Source organism: Mus pahari, chromosome 3 (assembly GCF_900095145.1).
Source record: "Mus pahari chromosome 3, PAHARI_EIJ_v1.1, whole genome shotgun sequence".
NCBI classification, from domain to species: Eukaryota; Metazoa; Chordata; class Mammalia; order Rodentia; family Muridae; genus Mus; species Mus pahari.
Genome location: NC_034592.1, coordinates 29,735,687 through 29,760,171, shown reverse-complemented (window position 1 = coordinate 29,760,171; position 24,485 = coordinate 29,735,687). Strand labels below are relative to the sequence as shown.

The 24,485-nt window shown below is 39.1% G+C and overlaps 1 protein-coding gene across 4 annotated transcripts in view; it reads left to right on the top strand.

The window, feature by feature from the left end:
* The first annotated feature begins 3,770 nt into the window (after nucleotides 1-3,770).
* Nucleotides 3,771-24,485, top strand: part of Lrp1b (LDL receptor related protein 1B) — a 1,962,444-nt gene continuing 1,941,729 nt past the window's right edge. For 2 of the 4 annotated variants that reach the window (XM_029535926.1, XM_029535925.1), the window contains exon 1: nucleotides 4,087-4,634. In XM_029535926.1, coding sequence (XP_029391786.1) covers nucleotides 4,460-4,634 — 175 coding nt within the window. In that variant the 5' untranslated portion in view covers nucleotides 4,087-4,459. Of the gene's footprint in view, nucleotides 4,635-24,485 lie in introns of all 4 variants that reach the window. The other 2 variants (XM_021192210.2, XM_029535927.1) reach the window with 2 other exon arrangements.

Genomic DNA, 24,485 nt, shown 5'->3' with positions numbered 1-24,485 from the left:
TCATTTTAAGGTATTTAGAATAACATCAGTAAAGAAAAACAGAGGCATAGAGAGAAGATGATATTGGAAAAATTTTGGTCACATTTTTATTTTCAAGGTATAAATCTGAATACTTGGAGACTGGGTGCAATTAAGACACATCAAAATATTGTTTATCTCAATCAAATTCCTAAATCCCAGTTAAAAAATTGTTCTACCAAAAAGAACCTTTCAAATGTTCTAAGTATGAAATTGCCACAATTTATAATATATCACAAATCTCAATATTTAACTTTAGGTATTGTCCAGAGAATTTTTTTTCTCTCAATTTTAAATTATTGATGATGTGGTAATGCATGTTTCTTAAGTCCTCCTCCACTCCTGCTCCTCCTCCTCTTCCTCCTCCTCCTCCTCCTCCTTCCCCTCCTCATCCTCATTCTGTGTTCCTCCTTGGCAACTTGGCAATTTCTCTTTCTGGAAAAGCAGAGTAAGAAAATCTCAGTACCCCGGGGCAGGGTTATGTAAATCCCTAGCTTCCTAGCAACCTAACATTTGTGGTGACTCTCCTGCTTATACCTCTCTAGCGAGAGGCTGTCAGCTTCAGTGTGTTGTTTGCACATACCTCTTCTTCACTCACAACCAAGGTAGATAGTGTATAAAGTGATAACGCAGAGGGTAAAAATTCCCAAGAGCTCTGATGGTAAACAGAAGAAATGGAACATTGTGTTTCATCACATGCAGGCAGGGTGGCTCTAAGAGAAAGCATAAGACTACCACTGACAGATAGTCAATAGATAGTCAATAGTAGCTGTTGTCACAAACCATGAAGGAGAAGTGACAGGCAAGTTTCAAGGTGTCTAATTGAGAAATTGCATTACATTCTACAGTTTGATAAAAATGTATTTGACTTGTCTGATGTCAGTGTTATTTCTTTTCACTATTAAAGTAACTTATTAATTTTCTCTTCCATGAGGACATACAATATAGAGAAATAAAAGTACTTAAAGAAAATTATGTAGATGTTGCTTTAAAATCATAATAAACAAAATTAGATGGACTATTAAAACCTAGGGATGCATTATTTAATTTAAGCCCAAATTTACTCTATACATGGTGAACCATAGTAACCACCTATTGTGATAAACTGGTTGTTTTCAATATATGTTTGGAAGAACTGCTTTATGCAAATGATCTGATGTGAGGTAGGCAATTTCCTCCCATGTCTTCTAAAGTTGGCTTCACGTCACCCTTTGATGCAATGCAATCCTATTGTTTTCTATTTAGCCTGCCTATTATGTATTCTGGACGAACTGCTCATTTGTATTAACTGGGCTGTGAGTCTTCATTCTCTTTCTAAAGAATCCACTCTAGACAAACATTTCCTTGCAGATGTCTGTTCACTTAGTGGGGGGTCTGTACAATTGACGTACACTCCTGCCAACTGCTGGAGGAGTTTTTCTTATACTCATGCTGGCCTGCGGGAATCATATTTACTCTGTCTTACACTAAAATGTCTCAGCTTGTCTTGTACAGAAAATACTTAGTGGAAACACAATCACAGTGGAAAGCAGATCCACTGAACTAGTCTTTACCAGCAAGCGTACTCTCCCTTACACCTAAACTTCCACACACGCTGTGTTGGTTTGTAGCACTCGTTTCAGTGGTACGATACTAGCGATTGATGATTTGAGTTTTTATTGCCTTAAACTATAACATCAATCAAAGAAAACACATGGTGGAATTTGTGGCTCTAGCTATATATGTAGCAAAGGATGGTCTAGTCGTTCATCAATGGGAGGAGAGGCCCTTGGTCCTGTGAAGGCTCTATGCCCCAGTATAGAGGAATGCCAGGACCAGGAATGGGACTGGATGGGTTAGGGATGGGCGGGGGGGGGGCATAGGGGATTTTCGGAAGGGAAACTAGGAAATGGGATAACATTTGAAATGTAAATAAAAGAAAATATCTAAAAAAATAATCAAAAAGAAAATAAAAATAAAATCATTACCTTTAAAAAAAATATCTCTTGCTTTACTATTCTATTCTGTTCGGGCAGTACAGATACCAATTTCTTCATTCAAGGAAGAAAAAAGTGTAGGTCAATGGATCTGAGTCAGACCGCATTGCTTTCCCTCTGCTGCCCTCCCGGGCTCATTCTTCTGGAGTGTTGCCTTCATGTGTGGGTAGAGTGTGCCACACGCATAGCATCTCCTGGGCTTCCGTGGTGCTGATTGTCTTCCCAAGATTTACCTTTTCAAGCCTCCAGAGTTGGTTAGTGCCGCAAAGGCCAAAGAGTAGCTGTCTGTCAGGTGTCTGGGGAGACTCGCCTTGACTGATTTTGTCACTTGGTCTACAGAGAAGGCAGCTGCTTGGACAGTGTAGAAAACCAAGAACATTTTGGCTTCATCATGGCTCGTGGGCACTTTCTATTTTTCTTGCAGAGGCTTGGGGATGGGGTGGAAATTTCCTTGTAGTTTATATCATAGTTGACTGATTGAATTGTCTAGGAAAGATAACTACTGAGTGTGTTCCGATGTTCATGTATGCAGTAGACTGCAGATGTCTTGTTGACCCTTTAGAAACACTACTTTCCATCCCCAGTTACCCTTTGTTTGAACTTCACCATTTATTTCTACATTTGTGAATTTTTATGTGAAATTAAAAGGAAATTTCCTTCCTGTTTGTTGAACAGTATTATGAAACAAGGGGATGTTATTTTTAACTACTAGATTTAAAAAAAAAAATCATATACTTGCAAGTGTTGTATGGGGTGGGTCCTGAATAAAGTCACAAGGCAAAGTAAAAAAATTAAACTTTACAATATGAAAACATACCATTAAAGGCATACCTATGATGAGAGTAAGTATGAAAAGACCCATCTTCCAGATGCCTGGAATCGTCCTTCATAGCATCCTTTGTGTACTTTGGTTCAATCTAATCTTAATGGCTTCTACTCTGGACTGCTACAGATGGCTCCTCAGACTTTTATGGTTATTTCTAGGACATATTACTCCCATTCATGGTAGCCCACAAGTTTTAAGCCTAGCAATGCATGGAATCTGTAAAATACCATTCCTCCTCTAAATATTTTTTGGCTTGTCTTTTTCTTCTTTTCTTGAAGTTGTCTATTTATTTATTTATTTATTTATTTATTTATTTATTTATTTATTTATTCTGAAAAAGACTTTCTCTGTGTAGCCCTGGCTATTCCAGAGCTCCTAGGTATAGAACTCAGACCTTCATCTGCCTCTGCATCCTGACTGCTGAGATTAAAGTTGTGGGCCACCATGCCTGGTATCTGCTTTTAAAATATTAATATGCAAGATATTTTTTAATAGACAACATTAGTGATACTAGTATGAAGAGAGTCAGCCTTCAACTATTAAGATACTGAAGTTTTAACCCAACAGTCATTTCTGAACAGCGGATTCAATTCTAAATATCAGGACTGCTATCTTGAGTCTTAAATGGTCTCTAAATCAAGGTAAGCTGTTTATGTGTACTCATATATCCCACAGATTCATTGTGATACACTTCATTGCTTCAGAAAGTCCTCAGACTGTCAGGGCAGTATAGAAAATAAAAAAGCACACAAAACCACCTCAAAACTTTAAAATGGATTAGGCATCCCTTTAAACAGACAATTCAGGCAAAACCCATTGGCAACCCCTGCTTTCATATGATCTGTTGTTTGCATTTACCTTACCCCCCCCCCAGTGTGTGTGTGTGTGTGTGTGTGTGTGTGTGTGTGTGTGTGTGATGGTTAGTGACTTCAAGAATTTTTGTTTTGTTTCTGCTGAGTCACTAATTTTGCATCTCTATCCCCAAGTGCCACTCAGCATAAAAGTTACTAGTGCAGTTGGGAAAGCTCTGTGAGCTGTCAAGTGGAGGAAACCATTTCCCTAAGAGAAAAAACCGTCCTGGCTTGCCTTGGCTTCCCAGAAAGGGAGCTTCCTTATAGCCAAGGCATCAAATCCGCTTTGCTTGAGAAGCCCTTTGCTCCTCCCCAAAGTAGGACTTCTCAGCTGGCTGTTGATGCTTTCTGGCACCTTGCTGGCTTGGCCAACTGCAGTCCCCCCTTCTCTAAGGACCCAGATCCCTACAGAACCAGCGCGGAGTTACTTTCTTTCCCTTCAAGGAGGCAGAAAGAGCAGTGATTTGCGGCGATCTTATTTGTGGCAGTTTCCCTATCGTGTTAACCGCCGCTTACTAGTAGTAGATGTGATTTCTGTAGGCAACAGAGGAGAGTGCGGAGGACTCGGTGATTAATAGTGAATTCCCTTAGGCGGGCATCTCTCTGCCCCTCTTGCGTGATGTAAGATCAGACGTACCCTGCATCGAAAAGTCCAGACACACAGAGCCTGGCTGGCGCTCGCACGCTCTCCGCAGGCGCGCTTTCGCTCACCTTCCACATCCTGCTCCTGGCAGAGCAAGGCGGACTGGCTGGACCCACCGACCAGGGATTTCCAGTGACATTTGTAAATGACGCGGCTCCGTTCCAGGCTGCCAGCCACCGCGGCCCGGCCGAGGGTGCCGCTGAACAGTCTGCAGCACAGGCTCACCGGGAAGATCATCATGTCCCAGTTGCTCCTTGCCATCCTTACTCTCTCGGGATTATTGCCTAACGCTGAGGTGCTGACTGTGGGAGCCAACCAAGGTAAGGGCCATGATCCCCCACGTCCTCCCCGTTTCCTCCCTCAGCTTTCTTGAGGGGTGTCGCTGGCAGACAACTGAGTGTGAAACTTAAGTCCTTGGCAGCCCCGCTCCCGGGACCTGCTGGCCACTGTGCGCTAGCATCCTGGGGGGAGAGGGCTTATTGGAGGGTTTCTGAACTAGGTGCCAGAGTGTTCCGCACCCCCACATTTTACCCTTGGTCATTTTTAGGTCCCATTCTGTCTGTCCCCTTTCCCCCGGGAACATTTGGACTTGGCTGTGGCTTCTGCCCGGGCATCCCAAGCGCTGCTGCAGATGTTGGATCAGAATTCGCATTTCTTTGAGACTCCTTTGGCGCTGGCTCCCAGCTGAGAGCTTTAGCCTCCTGAATCTGCGCCATAGACAATTACTCTCCCAACTTAGCTCCTGGTTAACTTCCTCAGCTGTGCATCTGTGAAGAGGTGTCAAAGCTCCCTCCCTCCTGGAGTGTGTCTCTGTCGCCTTTTGTGGGGGTGACTTGGGTTGAATAGCCAGCAGTGAAGAACTGAGGGATTTTCTGACAGGGAAGGTCTTAGACCCAGCATCAGGGTGCCTTACCAACTGGAGAGCCTGGCTCTATCTAGACTGGCACCTTGCGCTTGGTTTTCCCCAAGCAACTGGGAAGGGTTGAAGTTCAGAAGGTTATGGTGAGCCCAGAGAGAAGGTAGGGCTTGTAAGCCAAGGTTCTGAAACTTTTGATCTGGAAACCCACAGTTCCTTTTATCCTCAGTTTACTATCAATGAGGAGGATACGAGGGTTAAAGAGGGGAAAGAGAACAATCACAGCTGAGGGATATTTTCACGCTGCTGCCAGACTTGGAAGGGTTAACTACTTAAAGGAAGAGTAGAAGTATCATAAATCCTGAACTGAACTCACAGTGGCCATACAATTCAGCTTTTAAACTTAATTACAAAAGAGAAAGTAAACAAACAAAAATAAAAACCCTCAAATATACAGATGCCTACTTCAAGCAAATAGGCAAGGTCTTGCAATTTGAGATTCTGTCTTCTTGGGGCAAAGGAATTATGAATTGACTATAAACTAGTTCCATTACAGGACCTCACAGCATGGGCTATAATGGTTCTATTTAATCTACTCTTGGCAAGCAGTCCCATAGCAGGCTCACAAACATCATCTCTAGGAGTGCCACTGATAATCTTTCAGTCGCATCTCTGCCGGATCACACAGTTTCTGAACTTGCTTAAGTTGCCTTGAAGTAGCTGCGGGAGAGTTGAAAATGGTGCAGATAAAATGGAAGCATATAGCTTTTACTTGAAAATGATGGTGACTTTGATGTGGCACAGTCACTCCTCAACCTGCCTTAGCAGAACCTTTGAAGTTGAGCTGGAGAAGATGAGCCATTGAGGCTTTCAGCCCAGGATTCTGGGAAAGCAGGCTGCAGGCTGACTTGTTCGTACTATGTTCCCTCTGACTGAGTGTGCACTGGCCCGGAGTCTGCCTTCCCCCCTAGACCAGTGCTTTGTGTGTTTCTATAGCATACTACTGCTACCTGAGGTGAATGATTGAACATCCAGACAGAATTTTGTGTGCAATATATATATATATATATATATATATATATATATATATATATATACAAATTAGCTTTCTCAAGAGATAAGAAATTAACATTTGGTCTCAATTTAGCCTCGCAAATGAAAGCAACATCTACGGCATTTAATATCTAACATGGAAAATAGTTGTTTGTTCTCATGATTTAACTGAATGTTAATTATGTGCTGAAAAAATTATCAGAAGTACTTTGTTATAGAGTGCAATCACATATAGTTGCATATCAACACTTTCTGACTTCTATTACATCTAATCCACTTTCATAACTTAGTAAACAGTTAAAACTGTGACAGCTATCAAAATTGAAAGAGTTGGATATATATATATAGATAGATAGATAGATAGATAGATAGATAGATAGATAGATAGATAGTGTGGCGAAAGAGAATCTTGTTAAAAGTTTAAAATGAGAATATAGCTGCATTATGACAGATGTCTCCCACTGAGATGCTGAAAGTGAGAGATGACATATAACCCAAAACAAGGTTAATGAGATGTAGCTGCCTTCAAGCTGGTGTCAGTGACAATGGCTGATGAAGAAGAGAATGTCTGTGTGAAAACTCAGGGGAACTCAGTAGTTGAGAGAGAGCTTTATGTCTCCACGTGTGGAACCAGGTCTGGGTTCTCCAGATACTGAGAAGTAGATGCAGCTTGTGTGAGGTCCTTGTACTCTCATCCCTTGAGTCTCTGTGGAGTCTGTAAGGGGAAGCTAAACACTTTTACTACCTGAAAAAAGGTTAAAATCAAAAATCAAAAAGACAAAAATTACTTGAAATTCATTTGTGTATTTAGTGTTCAATTCATATGGATCTACTTGCACTTTAATTACATGTGGTTGGCGTATTTTATATAGTCTAGTCAATATACCATCAAAATAATGTATGTGTCCGGTCTTATTAGATTACAATTTATCTGAAAAAGAAAATGTCTTTATAACCCCTAACGGCCAAAAGGAGGGTAAGTCAGATTTATTTAGAATCAACTAATTTGTCATTTGATGATGTCATGTCATATCAAAGTATTGCTTGGTAACTTAAAAGGAAGTATGTCTTAAATTGTCAATTTTCCTGAAAAGACAAGGAGATGGGAGACTCAAGACTAGTTAAATCCTTAAGTCTAATTAGATCTGAAGACACATTTCCAAACAATTAATGTTCATGCTGTCTTTGCCTTTTTATTGTGTCTGTTTAAAACCATTGAAAAAAAATGATGATTGCATATAGGTTTTATTTTAATGTTCTTTTTCTTTAAATAAAATATATATTTCTGTGCAATTCACATCTCAGTTGATAAAATGTGCAAGTTTTGAAGAAGTCTTTAAACTTTGACTCAATTTCCTCCCAGCTTCTAATGGTGAATGAATTCAAATAGGAAAACTAAGTAAAATCTAAGTATGTTAGAAAAATAATTATTACATAAAAACAACAATAAAAGAAGTAAGTGGACTGATTGCAGGAGACATTAAACTATTATTCATTAAAACAGCTATTTCTAGCACATTGTCTTTTATTTTGATAATGAATAGCCTATGAAAATACTTGCAATATGAAGACAGTTTAAAACCAGTTACAGCAATATTACTCTGTAATAATTATACCTATAAGAGTAGAGAATGCTTAAGAGTATCACCGAAAACTTAAGTACTACCTACACTGGAGTTATGAAGATGGGAGATGCTTTTCAGTCAATGTGAAAGAAATCTTATGGTTGCTCCTGGGTGTTATCATTAGTGGATTCTTACAAATGAAATGACCTTTTATTAATGCTACATGTCAGTAAACGTAGAAGTATACAGAGATTTCTTGTGTAGCTACATTGGATCCATAGTATTTATTACTAGTTAGTTACGTTGTCAATCTCATGTTGGAGCCTATATAACACCATAAAGATAAGATCCATTTAAGACTGCCAGGTGTAAAAATGGGCTATTTTTTTTTTTAAAAAAGGAAATGCAATGCTTTCAGACCTTTGTGTCTTCTTCTTTCTACTCCTTGTTATATTGTGACCTTTATCCTAATAAGGTCGTTGGGTTTGTTTCTGCAGCTATTTCTTTTCTATCTTACATAAAATTCACCCCCCCCACCCCATCTTCAACTCTTTCCTAGTTAGAAGGAGTCTGTGAGGGGGAAAAGAAGCAGCAGTCAGATACAAGGATAGATTGCTCTATCGTCTATGCCTGTCTGTCAAAACATTTCTTGTACAGAGGAAACAATTGTCTTCAATCCAGATAGATACATTCAAAGACAGTAGAATTAATACTAAATGTTGTGCATGCTTGTACCAACATGATGTCACTAGTCACACCAAGGCAGTAGCAAGTAGATCCCAGGCACATGTGAAATATATGTTTATATAACTTTATTAAATGGACAACTTTTGTGCAAAAACCCTAAAATGCCACTGTGACCTCAACATTGGAGACACTGTTTATTAAATCAAGGTTTTTGTTTTCTTTCTTTCTTTCTTTTTTTTTTTATAATTGCAGATAAAATGTCTATTCTTGTGATCAGCGCCTTCCCAAGAAAAATGTGAAATGAAAACCTTGAAATATTTCTTGACCGGCAGTGAGCAGTGCTCTAATGAGTTTCCATCTGGCTAATGTCTTGTTTTCACACAATCCTAACGTGGAAGGCACAACTGTCAAAGTGCTTTTACCCACTTCCCGATGTGAGTGCAGGGACTGTTGCCAGAGTCTCACTCATGGTGAGCATGTGTTCTCACTGAGCCCCACCCAGCCCTGAGCAATCACCTGTGAAATGCCTGCAGTGGAACTGCCTCAGAGGCTTGCCATTCACATAGACTTTAGCTGCTTGAGTGTGGACAGTGGAAGCTCAATGACGATCTCGGAGTGAGTGAGCCAGACTGTTCCATTGGGCGAAGTGTGTGTCAGAAAGCAATGAGATTTCCCACGCAAGGTTTTCCTTATTCTTTCTGCAGACACATAGCTTGCTCAATTTAATACTCAAATAATGACAAATGCAATGTGTGCACATTAATACACCCTGAAGGCACATACCAAGTTTTGGTTTTTAGAAGGGAGCTAGAATTGTCCAACCAGCTAATCTTGGAAGTATGAAGCAATACCATTCTATGCTTCTACTACCCTAGGATGCTATAAACCCCACACTTAGTCCAGAGGCATGGAGATTGACTCGAGCCTACCAGATCAGAAAAATTTATCCTAATAGTCAAATATTAAACAACACCAAATACAGAAGTGCCTATAGAGTTTATTAAAAATAGTATTGGCCTAATTCTTATGTGTGTCAATTTCTATTTACCTAAATCAATTTTAAGATACATCATACAATATCAAGTCACCATCTTCAACCATATATATTCTGCTATTTACAAGCAGAATATATATAAAGTATATACAAGTAAATGCAAGCAGCTGAGGCCTCCATCTTAGAGGAAGAGTACTGAACCCTCTAGAAGATCCCATCATACACCAGAAGAAAGGACCTGCAAAACGCACACACTTTCTTCAGTTGGAAGGATCATAAAGCATAATTCTCTAACTCTCCTCTCCTTCCTCCTCCTCCTCTCTCTCCTACTATTCCTCAGTTTTCAACCCCTCCTTCCTTCCCTCTCTTACTTTGTTCTCTATTGGTTTAGACTGTCTCCACCTAAGCACACTCAATTTGATTTGAGTTTTCTAAGTAAACTAATTGATGGAGTTCACTCATTCCTAAATAAAAATTAAGGCTACTAGATAAGAGGCATAAGGTCCCGTTATCAAAATGATACTTTGCCAGTATCTTGGATATCTTCTCAACATTTCCAAAAATAGGTTGATTTATATAACATTTTCCAGAGATATCCTTCCCGTAGAACCAAAGTCATTTCAATTAATGCATTCTTAGTATTGGCTCTCTTGTCTAATCTTATTGTTCTTGGGTTAGGTTAAATATACTCATGAACATTTTGTGTTAATTTGTGGATGCTATGTTGATGGTGTTTTAGAGAAGATGAAAGCCTTCATGCTGGTGTTTTGAGATAGGAGAGTTTCATATGAAGTCTTATCTAACTTTACGAAAAAGACATAAAAACTTGTGGGAGAAGATAGGGCATGTTGCCTTGCTAAGATACCAGTGATACATTTTATCTCAAAGTATATTATTATTAACAGCCAGGCATCTATTTCCTGAGTTGCATGCACCACATTGTCCTGTCTGGCTTAGCCTTCAGACCAAAGACAGGTATTGTTGAAGTATGACCTCATTTTAGTGGAAATAATACCATCTCTTCTATAGGTAAGATCAAGGTTCCACGGTTCCTCTCTTGTTTTGTTCTTCCCATCAATAGGACCGTCCTTCCTAACGTTCCACGTAGCGTAGCCATCCCTCAAGGCTTCAAGACGGCTTAGCTTCAGAAATATGAATGCGTAATTCCTTAAGAATATTTCTACTGCTGAGTTTTTCTTTAATGACAATTTGACATCTTATCCCTTTCTTGTTAATGTGAGAAAGGGGAACTGAGAATGAGGGTAGGGGACAGATAAGAAGAAAAATGAATCTTAGTTGCAGATGCTTTGACAATTCCTGGGATATTTTAAGATATTTGTAAAAAAAGAAAAACCATAGGTATAACGCTGAAAACATAATTGTATTTAGAATTATGATGTATAAGGCTAAGAGAGACCAAGATTCTGAGAGAAAACTTTGCCATTGAATTTTTTGTTTATACCAAGAGATCTAATATCTGGGGCAGTTAGTAAACTCAAACTTTTGCTGAAGCATTAGGTCTTATAAATTCAGAAATTTAAATCCGGGACTTCAAGATATCTAAAATATCCTATGCATTTCCCAAGCGCAGTGATAATTGCACAAGCTCAGCAGACTTACTTCAGGTGCAGACATTATGAGTCCAGTAACTGTAATCACTGGTCATCCATATTTTGGAAAATTGTGCATAGCATTACAGACTCTCAAATAAAGGGTTATTTTAGCCATTTTACTATCGTAATATCAAAAACATTACCAGATCATCTGTGTAATACTCATGGAAGAAATTTCAATTGTGAATTTTCACTTCTGGAAACAAAGTAACTCTCTTGAATATTTAACTTGAAAAAACAAATCCAGGTACACTTTAGAACATAACCTTACTCTTTGATACATCTTTTTTTTCTTGTACTAGCTAAGTAAGTAGTTCTGTCAGATATTTTGAAATGAATCACGAGAACAAATCACTTATGATAGTTTTCTTTTAGCTCCTTTTCCTACCATTACTGTGAGAACATAAGACAAAAAGGAAGAGTTTTTATTTTACTTGCATTTTAACCAGAGTGCCTATGTTAAACTAATATCTCCCAAGTGTGCAGAATTCTACTCCAATTCTCTAAACAAGAAGAAACATTGCCAAGCCATAGGCCCTTCCACAATAGAAAATTTTTGTATAAAACATAATGGATTCTATATAGAATAACTTAAATTCATATTATTATTAATTATAGCATTAGCACCATGTAAATGGCTGGCAGCAAGTAATCTATAACACAATATTTACTGATATTTTTCCCCTTTGAAAACAAGTTGATTCTGAAGTCTGTTGGATTTGTGGTCATTCATTTACTTACTGACTCATTCCACAAAATTCTGCAAACTGACGGTGAAACCTTTTTAGATGTTGAGAATGAAGCAAGCGGCAAGGTTAGACAATGCAGCTGAGCCAGTGGACTGTAAGCCAGAAGGAAAGAGACCAAAGGATGAAGAGACAGGCAAGAAGAATCCAAGTTAGGAAGTAAATAACAGTTAATAACAGTGGTTAACAAACACTTTGGAAGTCATAATCATAGAAATTCTTTGAGACAGTTGACAATATCTCCTATAAAACATAGACAAGGGGGACCATCTACTGCAGGGGAGGCTCAAAGAAAGGACGTTTATCTGGTCCTTTTCTTACAGAATGAGAGACTGCATGCATGTCAGGCACGGACCTTATGTGTTTAGTAGAATAAAAGAATTAGATTAGGTCAGCTAGCCCAATGCCATTAGCGAGGATGGGAAAGGATTTAGTCTTGATTATGATAAGTAGCAATTAGAGCTTTATTCAGAGATGACAGGCAGAACTTGCTTTGTAAGATGATGCTTTCTGCTACACAAAAGTGAGAAGGAGACCGAGGCAAAAGATCACTGAAGTTTTTTTCTGAGTAAGGGTGTGTCACTGTGAAAGGAAATGGTAGCAGTAAGATGAGACCAAGATGGAATACACTTTTACATCTTTTATTTAGGTGGCAATTTTTTTTTTGTAATAGTGAATGCTATGCCATTCCACACATAGGAGGATGAAGTATGAGGTAAAATGCACATTCATAGTTTTTAGAAGTAAAGATTGATATGATAAACAATAGAACACCCAAGTTTCTGTTTTTTGTAGATGGACGTATTTCACATTGCAATGCCTCTCGTTGACTTGCACAACTAATTCATCACAGTACATGCCACCAAATGATTGTGTTGGATCTTGTAACATTCCTCATTTCAGTAATATTTTTGTACTTATATTTCAGAACTAGCAATACCAATGTCCCTCTTACACCTTGCTTATGTATACTGTAACTGGAATTCAGGAGGATAATGCAGCATTCTTCGGGTGGTATTTTAAACAGTACATCTAAGAACATTGAGAACATTTTAACTATTGGTTATCCTATGCAGAAATCATTATCTATCTATCTATCTATCTATCTATCTATCTATCTATCTATCTATCTAACTATCTATCTATCTATCTGTCATTTAGTATTTATTCATTGCTGTTTCCACCAATGTTAACCCCTGCAAAAGCGAAAGGCGATTGATTTGGTCCCTACAGCCTTAACTGTGTTTTATTCTTGAAGCAATCTTAAGTGTTTTTAACAAAGGGCTCCTATTGAATTGCCCCTTAAACCTTTATATGATTGAGAAGAATTTCAACTGACAGTCCTGTTCCTGGTTATGAATATTCTATTAGGTTAGTAACGGGAAGAAATTGTAATGCAGTTTCTATTCACTACACTCAACTCACTTTGAAATTTCTCTTTAAATTCTCAAGTTTCTAAAAAAGAAGGGGGTGCTGATAACAAATGGTAAGCAATCTTCCGGAGAAGTGTGGCACTAGAATTTATGATGTGCCGATTTGATATTTGAGTCATCAGAGCTCATGGGTTTTCCTCCCAAGTTTATCTTTAAGTGGTGTCAGCTTTGTTGTAGTTTGTATAAGCTTGTGGTTTGCACAAGCAATACATACACTAACTAGGCAACTGTACAGCTCTGGATTTTTTTTTTTTTTTTTACAGAAAACTTATTTCTGTCACCAGAGCAAACGCTTTAAGTTTCCTTAGCTTTTCTGGAGTTGTAGAGAAAAGAAAAGTAGAGGAGAGAGAGTGTATGAGCCTGAAGAGAAGGGATATAAACATTATGTGTACTTTCAGAAAGCTTGTCAGCATGAGGGTCTGCAGGAAGACCATTGCATCAGTTTACTACCCCCAAATATTTCTTGTTTATAATTTAGAGATCTCCTCAATAGAGAACCAAGTGTAAGTGCTCACCTCTTTTAAGCTCTTTATAATATATGGAGGAACAAGAGCATTATAGGAAAAATCATCCTGGACATACTTCTAAACTGTGAGTGGTGATGTATAAATATTTGCTCACATGTATAGTTTTCAGCTATGGAGTGTCTGAACTGAGGGAAATTATCTACTAAGCAGACTGTACATTGAGACGAAGTGATGCAAACTTGAGAATATAAAGTTTTAGGAATGCCTACATAAAATATTGAAGCAAAAGATCTCAACCAATTTCCTTGCTGCGTAAAGTATGTACATGTGAGTTTAGTAGACATTTTAAGTTCAGTTCATTTTTCATTCATGTTGTCAAAAATCTCTTTTATAACTTGGATCTGAAAGTTCAGTGCTAAAATCAACACTATGCCTTGAAATAAGTTAAATATGAAGTATATACCAAAATTTTATTAAGTTTTAGAGTGACTGAACTAAATGAAATTTGAGGCTAGGAGATTTTGCATTAATATTTAATTTGGGGCTCACTGTAAATCTGTTTGCTGTGTAGTTCAGCAGAGGGGAGCCAAAATTTTTTGGAAATAAATTAATCTGAGTAACTGAAAACAGCAAGAAGAAAGGTCTCTTGTATATTTGTGAGTACGAGATATAATTTATGTTCCCGGAATAGAACTTTGCTCACATCATATGAAGGTTTGCTGAAGGCTTTATTTCTTTTGTAAGAGAAACATTATAGAAAAAAGATTCAAAATGAGGAGAAAGATCTTGACTTACATTTTAGATAAGGTAAAAATAACTAGTGACTACACACTCAGGAAAAAAAAAAGGCATATAGGCATGGTTATCATGGGTATGGTGCTTTCTTTTAACAGAGCTTAACCTTGTTATATGGAGCCAAGGAGAATAAATAGCCCTTCAGATAACAGTTCAGTTGGCGAGGCACCCAATAAACCTAGGAGTAGCAAAGAAGTTACTTAAGTCAAAAATAAGCCTTCAGAGAATGAATCCCCTCCAATTCACCAGTATTCTGTGGTGTGTGCCAATGAGGATCAGAAAAGCAGATCGGTGGCTCCATGGTGATCTCACAGACTGGACTTAAGGACTCATCCTCATCTATAATAAGAATAATGGCACTTTCTGAAAGAGTAAGAACTCCTGCAGTCATCCCGATGCTCCTGTCCTTTTGAAGCAGCAGAAAGCGACTGGCAAATTCTCTTTAATATTTTCAGGGAAGGAAATAATTTTGTGGCTAAGGAGAACTACTCCAGGTTTACAGGGAAAGGGTGCTGAAATCATTGTGCCCTCATCTTAAGTAACTGCAGTACTTAAGTAATAGGTGTTTGACCTATTTGGTGACCTTTGCACGTTATAGGGTATATTAGGTATGCTTCACAAACACAGAATATTTCTGGTCAGAAGGTAGCTAGTGAGAATGTGGCAACCAAAGGAGCTGGACCTTTGGATGGTCAAAGAGAACATGGAATTTTGGATATTTATGGTTGGATAAAATCCTTATGTTTGCTTGTGCAGTCATAATTCAACACATCCACACCCACCAATAACATTGTTGGTGGCAAAAAAGAAACACTGCTGGATTCAGTGCTGAGACAGACAGGCTATTACTCTCTAGATTAGAGAACATAACGTTGTACTGAGACAGATAGATCCTAGGAGTTCACTGGTCACCAAATCTAGATGAATCACACACAACTTAAAGTGGTATACCATGTTTTTCACTATCAGCTTCTCTCTTACTGGGCATAATGCAGAACAAAGGGAAAGAAAGTGGGAAAAATGTTCTGAATGGTCCTGAGAGGATTTATATTATGCCCAATTATGACTTCAGAACAAAGCAAGGAGAGTCATCTACGAAGCAGACATATTACCTATGATGAGAGAGTGTATGTGTTGCATGGGGGTTGTAGTTAGCGTGTGCATTCCACAACCCACATGACTGTACATAATGTTGCTTGGTCGCATGCAAATAATAATTGAAAATTGGAAAGGAAAAAAGAAAGGGACCAGAAAAAGAGACTATTCTGCAAAATAAAGATACTAAGAGCATAAATAAATATTCTGAGATCTGCATAAATAAGGATACTGAGTGTGTGTGTAAGAGAGAGAGAGAGAGAGAGAGAGAGACAGAGACAGAGACAGAGACAGAGAGACAGAGAGAGACAGAGAGAGACAGAGTAGAGGAGAAATTTTAAAATGTTCTTGTATATGTATACATATACATAAAGATAATTGAGCTATGGCAGAATTAGTTCACATGGATAACTATTTCATCTTTCCTGTCCTTGGAAATGATGGGTTTTCACACACAAACACACACAAACACACACACACACACACACACACACACACACAGAGAGAGAGAGAGAGAGAAAGCTATGTATCATATATTGTCTTCAATTATATGTCTGTATGTCACAGTGAAATAAGCCCAGCCAAAGTAATAATTTTTAAAAGTACTTTTTTACTTTTGAAATAATTTAGACTTATATAAAGTTTTTGTGGGAGTTTCATAAGCTTTTTATCCCCATTGCTAATATATTACATATTGATAATACAATATAGAAATAAAAAAAAATATTGGAACAGAAAAGTAAAGTTCAGAAGTAAGAGCATGACCATACATTGCATGTCATATGCAGGCCAGATGTAACATATAACTCCATTCTGGCCATGCATTTATCACATCTTTCCTTGTCTTCCTGTTATTGTTTACATCCATGTCCTGTGCACATTGGGGGAATGCTCATAAGACTGCTACAGAATGTCCCGCCATTTAGTCCTGCATCCACCTTCACATGATGTGGTGACGATTGCAGGATCCTGTCATGAGCATTAGTGAACAGGGCCTTTTTCAATTTGCTACAACAGCAGAAGCACCATCTATGTCTTCTCGTCCACATTAACTGCTCACCCTGTGGGTGAGGTGGCATCTTATTCACTCTTTCTACATTTGTTAAAGTTATTCTATCAAAAGGACTATCTATTTCTCCTTATTTATTTAAACAAACACAGATTCACCATGCCGATTCCATTTTTTTCTAATGTAAATCATCCACTCCATTACTTCTTTTCTGTTGGTATTGTTCCAGCTTTGACACTAAGAGATCACTCAGGTTGGCCCCTTCAGAGGCCTAACATATCACAGCGTTTTATTCATTTTGGGAAGTTTTTAATTATAATGCCACCCAAACACAGCAATGCCATCAGTATCCTCCCTGTCCAACTTCAGTAACCTCTGTTTCCCCACAATTTCAGACCCTTAGCATCACAGAGATGTTTAGCAAGTTGCACTCACTTACGTGGTAAGGGTTGATAGCAACAGAGGGTTAGCAGTGTTCCTGTGTTTTAAAGTTTGGAATGAAGTTGTTTTGCTCAGCACTTCAGTATCAATGGTCAATTTATGGTTATCAGCTGACCAAAACTCTGAATTGGTGTGATTATAGAAGAATATTCTTGTTAAGGAGTTTAACATTAGTTCTCTATAAGGTTTCTGAAGATGATCACAGGTAAATGTAAAAGGTAGTGTTTGTCAATATTTTCACAAGAAGTTAAGGATATTGACTTCAAATAAGAATCTCGCCCTGCAAGTTGCTGAGGGTCCCTAGAGAAGGAGCATCCCAGCGGTGTGATCAGGTCATAGAAACGATAGCTACAAGGCACGTGAAGATGTGAGTGCATTGTACTTTATGCCTGCCTTGTAGATGAGAAGTAAACAGGCATGTGCATGCTGAGATAATACGTGGATTTTATCTTTTAGTCTGTCATGACCCGGTAGCTGTGACTGTGTAGATTGCTATACAGAGATTCCGAAGCAGAGTCTTACTTCACTTGTTAAGTGAACTGTGATCAACTGGTGATGTGCCCCCAAACTGTATTTTAAAGACTCAAGAGCTTTAACATCTGGTCTACTTACCATTTCAGGGTTAGTTAGCACTGTGTGTCTCCAGTAATTGACATAAAAGGGGAAGGCTCCAGTCATTCTCATTAAACTGAGTACCAAAATCTTTACTATAGATGTAACCATAGCTTTGTATAAATAAGAGAGATTTTAAGAATGTTCTTGAAGAGCCGTTTACCCAATGTATACACACTGAGCTTTCCCTTCTCCATGTGAACAAACATTGTTCGGTTTGTTGGTAGATTGGTTTTGATCTTTATCAGGGCTGATATTTGTCCTGTATCTTGATTTCCAGCTTCTCTTCACTTTGATGCTGTGCTATAGCTTTTTAAGTTCTAAAAGCCATGTAGAGTTTCATTCTTTAGTGACTTGGAATCATTTTAGGCACTTAAGACAAACAGGTTTTACTGGGACATTCTAAAAATAAAAAATAAAGGACATGAGATTACTTTTGAGATCATTGGTCTAGCTTAGCTTCTGAGAACAGGTCCTGTTAAAGGAATGAAAATGAGGGCTAGTTGGAAAGTAATGTAGCACCTTTTTGAATTTTTAACAGCTTAATACATTTTAGGAACTGATCCATCTGAGAGAGGCATTATGGCTGGCTGAGAAAACCTCTACACTGGGAACCAGGGAAAGTGGGCTGCATTCCCAGCTCTGCATCTGACTCACTCTTTGTCCTTGGGCAAGTCACTCAGCCTCTCTGCACTACTTCCTGCCTGGTAAAATAAGGAGAATAATGCATAAAGACTCCCACCTCAGCACGATGTGCTGTGGCTGCACTGTCTGTAACCACCGAAGTGATCTTTTTCTTCACTGTTGACTCACGACAGACATTTTAAACAGCACCTAGTTGGAGCAAAACTTGCAACAAGAATAGGAATTCATATTTAATCTTGCACAACCGCTTCGCGCTCTTGATTTACACTAAATTTTAAGCTAGCTCATATTGTCTGTCAGGGTGCCGGGATGGTCAATCTTCCTGAGCGACTTGACTGCACCTGAAATCAGTTAAGACCTGCCTCAGGAGGGTCAGTGAGGGCATTTCCAGAAAGCATTACCGAGGTGAGAAGAACAGCTTCCGGGACTGGCAGTGCTGTCTGGTAAAGAGATGAGGTCTGAGGAAAGGCAGTGCTGTCTGGTGTCTTGGCTTTTTGATGCGGAGTCTGTTGTTGCTGCTACTCGAGCCATCCATCCACTGCTAGCATACTTCAGCTTCTTCAGGTTTCAATATAAAATGCAAGTCTAGGGTCTCCAGGAATTTGTCAGGCTTTGAGCACCATGCATACTGAACTAAGCAGCTACTGTGTTCTCAGTGCTTCAGTGTGTAGAAGGCTCCTGCTGGACTACCCAGATCCCCTTGGATATAAGCGACTCTACTGCCCCACACCCATCGGTCTTCCCATGCTTCCTCTTTCACTCTCTCATTCTCTCACTATCTCAGTCTCTCTTGCTCTCTCTCTGTCTTAAAAACACTAACTAATGCATGTAGAATTAGCTTGGAGGAGGACTTACAAATTCCACGAAGCTAGAACTCCGTTGTCTGAGTACATTTCAATGCAGCAGCCCACGTAAGAGGAGCAGAAGATAATAGGCTTTTTCAAAACAGAGGCTCACACCTGAAAAAAAAAAAAAAAACGATGATTTTGGTTAGTAGTACTTTTCATAGAGGTCGTTGTTAAGTTTAGACAATGGGGAATCAATGTAGGCTGGGAGATCAATGGGACGCAGAGTAGGATATCCTCTTCTAAAGCATCAACCTAGATTCTGCCAGCCAGAATTCCCATCCTCCCTATTTCTCCCTCTTGTTATCCATCTTCTTGCCTCACGGCACATCTGTCCGGTCTTCTCTAAATGTGCATTGTAGTCTCTGTTTTCAGGGATCTCATCTTTTGAAGTCATGGATAATCACTAATTACAAATTACTTTTGATTGTTACATCCCTCAACTCCCCATTCATCTTAAAGAGTCCTCACTCCATACTTTTATAGGCTATGCCATTGGAAAATATTCTATCACATTTACAATATTTAATACTATAATGTGTCTTACTTCTTTTAAAAGTGTTAAGTACATTTTAATTAAGGTATAATAAAATCTTTTCCCCCTTTTCCCTTTCCTCCCTTCCACAATCTATAAACTCTTTTACCCTAAATTTCATGATCGCTTTATTTTTAATTGTTATTCATACACACAAATGCAAATATGTATTAATGTGTTGCACAGAGACAGAAACACCCACATATATGCATATATACATGTGTATTATATGTGTATGTATATGCACACAATATAACCTGTTCATTTAGTATTGCTCATATACATATAATTTCAGCACTGACCCCTTGAAATTGGATAACCAACAAGGGAACTCTTCCCTGGAAATAACTAATTCTCCATCTTTCAACAGTCTTCAGTTGCCCATAGTTCTTTGTCTAAGGATGGGATTCCATGAGATTTCTACCTTACACAGTAGCATGTCTCTCAGTGGTAGAGTGCCCAATAAATGAAACAATGAAGGAAGAAAGATCTATGAGGTCCTCTAACACCAAAACTATATACAGACTGCATGTCAGACATACAGGCTAGATTGGGTTCATGTTGAACATATCTGGACAGAATATTTCCTGCATGATCTGGATGTACTATGATCTAATGACTGTAAAGTGAGTATCAGCATATATAACATGGGCATTCACATAGATGCTAAGAGTTGGAGAGACACTCCCATGCAATGCTTGGCAGCTTCTGTTTCCCTTCTGTACTGGATAGCTTTGTGTCAACTTGACACAGCTGGAGTTATCACAGAGAAAGGAGCCTCAGTTGGGGAAATGCCTCCATGAGATCCAGCTGTAAGGCATTTTCTCAATTAGTGATCCAGTGGGGAGGGCCCTTTGTGAGTGGTGCCATCTCTGGGCTGGTAGTCTTGGTTCTATAAGAGAGCAGGCTGAGCAAGCCATGGGAAGCAAGCCAGTAAAGAACATCCCTCCATGGCCTCTGCATCAGTTCCTGCTCCCTGACCTGCTTGTTCCAGTCCTGACTTCTTCAGTGATGAACAGCAATGTGGAAATGTAAGCTGAATAAACTCTTTCTTTCCCAACTGCTTCTTGGACATGATGTTTGTGCAGGAATAGAAACCCTGACTAAGACAAATTGGTACCAGCATATTGGGGTATTCCTGTGACAATCTGACCATGTTTTGGGGAGGACTGTGGAAGGACTTTGGAACTTTGGGCTAGAAGATCCATTCGGTGTTAAGAGCTCTGTCGAATGTTGTGTAGGAGCTTGGAAGATAATGTTGAGAACAGTGCAGAAAATGGAGGCCTGGCTTGTGAAATTTCAGAGGGAAAATTAAAGACTCTTTTCAGGGCCATTGCTATTTTGGATTGTGAAGATTCTGTGGTTCTGGTTAGCTGGGGCTGAAGAATCAGCTGTGATTAACAAGATACCAGAACTACTAAAGTGAAAACTTGGCCTTACTGGGACTATTGATGCTGGTTAGCTGGAGCTAAGAAATTAGCAGTGATTAAGAAGAGACCAGCATCATTGAGGTGACATCTTCTGGGAAGTGTTTTCTGAGAGCACAGAGGCTGTGTTCCAGAGATAGCCATGGTTGTACCTTGTGCTGTGACTGGACTTGGTAATGTGTAAGAGTTACCTATGTGGTACTGGTTTTGAAGGCATGAAGGGGTCATGCAGAGCAGCTGAGGCCATGAAATCACTGTGAGAGGCCATAGAAGGCCATTGGTGAAGGTGCAGCCTCAGGTGCAATTGATGGCCCAGGACTGAAAGGGTCACAGCAGCGTTTTGGAGATGTCAGTACCATGAGATGACCACCAAGAACAGCAGCAGCAGTGAAGTACAGGCAGCTGGAGCTGGAGCCGAGAAAACAAGGTGTGTGCTACGAAGGGCATGGCTGGAGAAGTGACCCAAGCCCTTGGAGGAGCCCAGAAGATTGTGAGTTGGATCCCAGACATTGGATGGTTAGAGATTGATTTTGCTTTTGATTGTGACTGTGCCCTGATGCTTTTCATCTTTGAAGGAAGTATTTTAGTGGAACCCACAGTTAAGAAACTTTTAATTGTGAATACTTTGGATTTTAAGAGAGATTGAAATTTTAAGAACTTGCGAAGACTGTGGGACTTTTAAAGTTATTTAAGATCTTGGGGATGAATAAGAACTAAGGGTTGAGGCTTACTAGTGATGTGTTTGTGTGTCAAGTTGACAAGGGGTCAATTGTACTGGATAGCTTTGTGTCAACTTGACACAGCTGGAGTTATCACAGAGAAAGGAGCCTCAGTTGGGGAAATGCCTCCATGAGATCCAGCTGTAGGGCATTTTCTCAATTAGTGATCAAGGGGGGAGGGCCCCTTGTGGGTGGTGCCATCTCTGGGCTGGTAGTCTTGGTTCTATAAGAGAGCAGGCTGAGCAAGCCATGGAAAGCAAGCCAGTAAAGAACATCCCTCCATGGCCTCTGCATCAGCTCCTGCTTTCTGTCTTGGCTTGTGTTCCAGTCCTGCATCCTTTGGTGATCAACAGCAGTATGGAAATGTAAGCCGAATAAACCCTTTCCTCCCCAACTTGCTTCTTGGTCATGTTGTTTGTGCAGGAATAGAAACCCTGACTAAGACACCTTCATTGTGCTATGTCATTGTGAATGAAGAGTGCAGTTCTTTGCAGCCTCTAACCAACTTCTTTATTTCTTCAAGTGTTAGTTGTTCATATTGATAAAATGAGAATGTTTTGCTTCTTTAACATAGGAGAGAAAAGTACATAGGATTTTTGGAAACCTAAACTTGAGTTGACCGGAAAGGGCTACAAAATATACACTGAGGTTGAAGCTTAGAGCTGAGGTTTTGAAGTCAATTAATCTGCATTTAAATCCAGGTTTCCTCATTGGCAGGTGCTTAAGCCCTAGAGTCCCGCAGGACCTCTGTGAATGTATGTTTCTTGTTTTCTTTTTTTCCTTTTTCAGGAAGCATAAAAGGCGCTCTTGAGTCTAGAGCAGTGATATGCAACCTGTAATTCAGAACTTTCCTTAATACATGCTTTGCATTATATTAATTGTATAGCCATTCACATAATTTAGGGTTCCAGTGTCTCAGTTTTGTCTGTACTGGCATTTATTAGTGCTCATGATTCAGTGAACAATACAGGCCATTCTAAAGTCTATTCAGTGCACAGTAAGGTGGAGAGACGAGAGGAAGAAGTAATATCTAGACAATATTCTGGGTATCAACATTTTTGCCCTAATTTGGGATTGTAATTTTCAACAGATGTCTTTTCTATGTAATGATTTTTTTTTTAAATCTCTTGTAGACAACTGTTTTCCTGGGCAGGAGTCATCTCACAGTGAGAGTTTCAGGTGCAGAGTGAGTGGTGAGCAGAAGAACCAATTTCCAATAAATGGCTCAGTACCTCAGTACATACTAACACTCGATGAAAATATAGATGTACTGGGGGTGTCCTTACAATCCTCTAAATCAATGTTGGCATTTAAAAGTCATTTCAATAGCCAAGGGCATCTCAGTGGGAGAGCATAGTCCCATGGTCAAACACTTGTCACTCTCCTGAAAAACCAGACCAATCTATTAATAGCATTCTAAACTTGATGGTACTAAAGGATGGGCATTTATTTTAGTTTTGACTTTTCTATGTTAAGATTAGGACTGTTTTTATTTTTATTTTTAACGATAAAGGGTTTTTATTTTTTCTTTGTAAATGTATAGGTAGGAGAAATGAGGAGACCGGTTTGTATCTTTGTGCTGTATGAGTGCTATTATTGTTCTTCAAAAACTCTGTTTTACTAGGAAGAATAATGTGCTGATATAATAGCATATAGATGCTCAATGCTTGCAAGTGAAAAATTTACATAAGGGGTTGTTTGATTGCTCTGTACAGTATACACCTAAAAGATCTTCTGTCAGAAAGTCAGAATGAAGACAAAATTCAGAGCTTGGCTTTGTCTCCTTGAGTACTGTCCATGCCCTTTTTACAGCATTAAGAACAGATGTACCAGGCACCACACTTGAATGTTGACACTCTGTTTCATGAGTACTGCTATTTTTTTTTTTTCTTCAGAGAGGGCTCTGAGAGAAATGCTTGAGGTACTTATTGATTTCTCTTTAGGGTGAACAACTCCCCTTTAAGTAAACAAGCTCAGAATTCAAAAATACTCTTTTTTTTTTTCCATTTTTTTTGTCTTCTTAAAACCAAACAATACCCCTTTACTTTCATGCAAAACAATAACAAGTAGTTCAAGGGAAAATGTGTGTGGCATAAATTTCATGCTCCCTCTGATGTCTGAGGTGTAACATGAAAAGAAGCCAACATTTGAAGATTTTTCATGTTTGGAAGGCAGATATATTTTTTCAAAATTAGTTTGTCAATGGTCAGAACAGGGGCTCTTCACCCAGGCGTTACTCTTGGCAACAGCAGAAGTGGTATAATCTCTGTCCAAGTCATTCATTTTAATATTGTTCTTCTATTTTCTCATAGAATGCAAGCCTTGTTCTAATATTGCAGAACTGGGAAAAAGATATTAAAACATTTCTCAGGTGTTAAAGGGAGCTAACATCCTGACCAGCAACTGCCAGTGGTGTTTGGGAGCCAGCAGGGAGCCATGGAGCCATGTTTATCCCTATAATGGATGTATGGTCACGGATCCCATTAAGCCATAACTGTTTTTGGGAGCTAGCTCTCTCCCAACATCCATGCTAAATGTGTTCCTTCAGAGGGCAGAGACTCAGGCTGCCTATTGCTTATTGGGTAGTTGATGCTCTCTCTCTCTCTCTCTCTCTCTCTCTCTCTCTCTCTCTCT